Source organism: Ixodes scapularis, unplaced genomic scaffold (genome assembly GCF_016920785.2).
Source record: "Ixodes scapularis isolate PalLabHiFi unplaced genomic scaffold, ASM1692078v2 PGA_scaffold0__279_contigs__length_252992795, whole genome shotgun sequence".
Classification (NCBI taxonomy): domain Eukaryota; kingdom Metazoa; phylum Arthropoda; class Arachnida; order Ixodida; family Ixodidae; genus Ixodes; species Ixodes scapularis.
In genome coordinates, this window is record NW_024609835.1 from 234774166 (window position 1) to 234777125 (window position 2960).

Here is a 2960-nt window from a genome sequence, read left to right on the forward strand (position 1 = left end):
GTCAGGTAAAATGCCAAGTTCAAGCGACTGAGAAAATAGTTTAGAAAATATAATAGATGAATACATAATCGAGTTTTTTAAGAACTTTGAGTTAATATTATCAGGACCAGCTGAAGAAGACAGTTTTAAATTTTCTATTAATTTAACAATACCAGTGGGGTCAATCACGATGGGGTCCATAGGTATAAAATTATATTCCTGTAGTAAGCAAGATGGCGGATTAACAGAACTTGAAAACGAGTCAGCAAAAACATTGTTCAGGATCTCTGCACAAACATCACTGGGGATTGCACAACCGTCAACAAAAACGGAAATAGAGGACTTGTCTTTACTGTTAACAGTGTTCCAAAATTGTTTAGGACTAGTGGCTAGTAATGTCGGCAAGGTGATATTAAAGAAAGAATGTTTGGCGCTTTGAATAGCAGATTTGTGCTCCACAAGAGCGTCGTGATAGGCTGACCAGCGATCCGGTTTTTTAGAGGACTTGGCAGCCCTAAACAAACGTTTTTTCTTATTGGAAAGCCGCTTGAGTTGGACATTGAACCAAGGAGAATTAGTGTGGGACGTTATCGATCGAAGCGGAATGTATCTATCCGTGAGTGATTTAACAATATTTTTAAAAAGGTTCCAATTTTCTTGAACCGATCGTTCTGAAAAAGAATCGATGTAGTCATCCACAAAGAGACCGAATTCATTGTTAATGGCGTCAAAATCCGCTTTCTTATAATCTCGAATGAATTTGGCTCCTTTCGAGGGAGTAACTACAGGTAAATTTAACGTGATGTGTAACGTACAATGATCGCTGAGCTCAGGAAGATGAGAAATTTCAGAAACAAGATTGGGTGAGGAAGTTAATACAAGGTCAAGCAAACTGGCAGTTGTGGCTGTAACACGTGTGGGCTTTGTGACAAGCTGAGTTAAGTTGAAATCAACGATTACATTTAGAAAATCGAGACATTCTGAGGAATTGGAGGCAACAGAGGGACACATTCCAGTCCACGTAATACTAGGACAGTTAAAATCTCCCAAGAGAAAGACGGGAGAGTTAGGAAACCCGGTTGCAATCAAATTAAGAACGTCATGTAGCTCATTGGGGAAGGTGGCAGAACAATTCGGCGGTCTATAACAAACACAAAAACAATACGTTTATGGCTTGCACTAACGCATACACAAAGAAACTCAAGATTAGTTGAAATGTTCAATGAGAAAGATGTCATATTCTCAGATACAGCAATTAACACACCTCCACCGGATCGGAATTCTCTATCATAGCGATACATATTGAAACGCTTAAAGCACGAAAAAATTTCGCTGTCATGTACTTTAGCAGAGAGCCTCGTTTGTGTGAGATTAACTATATCAGCAGATGATGAATCTAAAACGGCATTAAGTGCGTCACCATTTTTTATGACACTGCGTATATTAGTAAAAATAATCGAAGTTTGTTCAACAAGCGGACGATGGCTGTTATTGCTGTTAATCTGCTATGATGATGTTCGTGCAGGGCTAGAAGATGACCTATTAGTTGAAGCGCTTGCTACGGCCTCCTGATGCTCTCCAAACTGAACGGCGGAGTCAGTTTCTAAACAGTAAGTAAAGACTTTTTTGTCGACATAAAGCTTGTTATAACACAAAGTAAATGCAATATTGGGATACGTACCCTTCGCTAATTCGATTAGTTTACGTCGTGCCTGACGGGTTGCCGGCAAAAAGTACTCGTTTACAAAAACACTGCTATTTTCTAGTACCGATTTTGAACTCAAAATATTCTCACGAGCCTTTAGATTTGCAAATTTTACAATTAGAGGACGACAACGGCTAGCAGAGAAGGCGCCCATTCTGTGCGCCCGAGCAATACATTCCACGTCAATCTGCAAGTTCATGGCTCGAGAACACACCGTTCTTATCTTCTCCTCCGATTGAGGAGAAGATCTCCTCAATCGGAGGAGAAGTTCCTCTCTTCTCCTCCATTCGTCCAGCTTCAACGCTTTCGTTTCTATATTGACGAGTCTTTTATTCACGTCAGCTAGTTTATTTTCCATCGACTGCTGGCTTTTCCTTACTTTATCAATGGAGCTGATTAAGCTGGCCTGACCAGTCTCAAACTTCAGAGTTCGGGCATTAACGTCCTGAAGTAGTTGTAGCATTCCGTCCATCTTCTTGCTCTGGTTGTCCTTACTCGGGTTTTCTGGTACGGAAGTCGTGCGAGGACCAGGGTTAAGTTCGACATCTCCGCCCAGAAGTAGCACCAAAGAACACAATGCATCAAAGCATTCAGCTATACAACAACACAGCACTTTTGGGCGAGGCAGCACTACAATGCAACGATAATCAGATTTGACTTTTGAAAAATTTTGTAGTTTACCCACCTGCAGCAGAAACAGCATGGGGTTAGATTGCGACCGCATTCTCTCGAAGCTGCCTCGCTCACTGGCGGTGCCAAGAAGGGGGGCGCTTCGTGAAGGTTCTGTCGATGTCGATGGCGATAAGATGGCGTACCGTCCAAGAGGAATCGAAGCAGAAAAGTTCAGGTAAACTTAATAATGTTCGTTGAACAGGTCACAAATCACGAACGAAGTGGGTTGTCGAGGCAGGCATCCTTGGCAAGCTGGTCCGGCTGAAGAAGTCCCCCGGCAGCAGGAAGAACGTAAAAATCTTCAGCAGAAACACCACGGGGTTAGATTGCGACCGCATTCTCTCGGAGCTGCCTAGCCCACATGGAAATGTTCTACGGAAATCAAGAGCTCGTTCAAGTCAGAGGCAGCGACCAAAGCATTGAATTTTACCGTATCCCTAATTGGTATAAGCGAACAATCGCGGCTGGTTCCGTGCTCCTCAGGTGCCTGAGCGTCAGAACGACATCCAACAAAGTAATCATCGGATAGTTTACGAGTAATTACGGCGGAGTTTGCAGACATATCCGGAGCCCAAATATTTATGTGGTTTGTGAAATAGTGTTA

At 42.6% G+C, this 2960-nt stretch overlaps 1 protein-coding gene across 1 annotated transcript; it reads right to left on the reverse strand.

The window, feature by feature from the left end:
• Nucleotides 1-1484: 1484 nt before the first annotated feature.
• On the reverse strand, nucleotides 1485-2598 carry LOC120844491. Its single transcript, XM_040216286.1, has 2 exons — nucleotides 2571-2598; nucleotides 1485-2296 (listed from the first exon to the last, which is right to left on the reverse strand). Exons 1-2 carry the CDS (start codon nucleotides 2596-2598, stop codon nucleotides 1485-1487), a joined length of 840 nt encoding a protein of 279 aa, XP_040072220.1.
• Nucleotides 2599-2960: the final 362 nt, after the last annotated feature.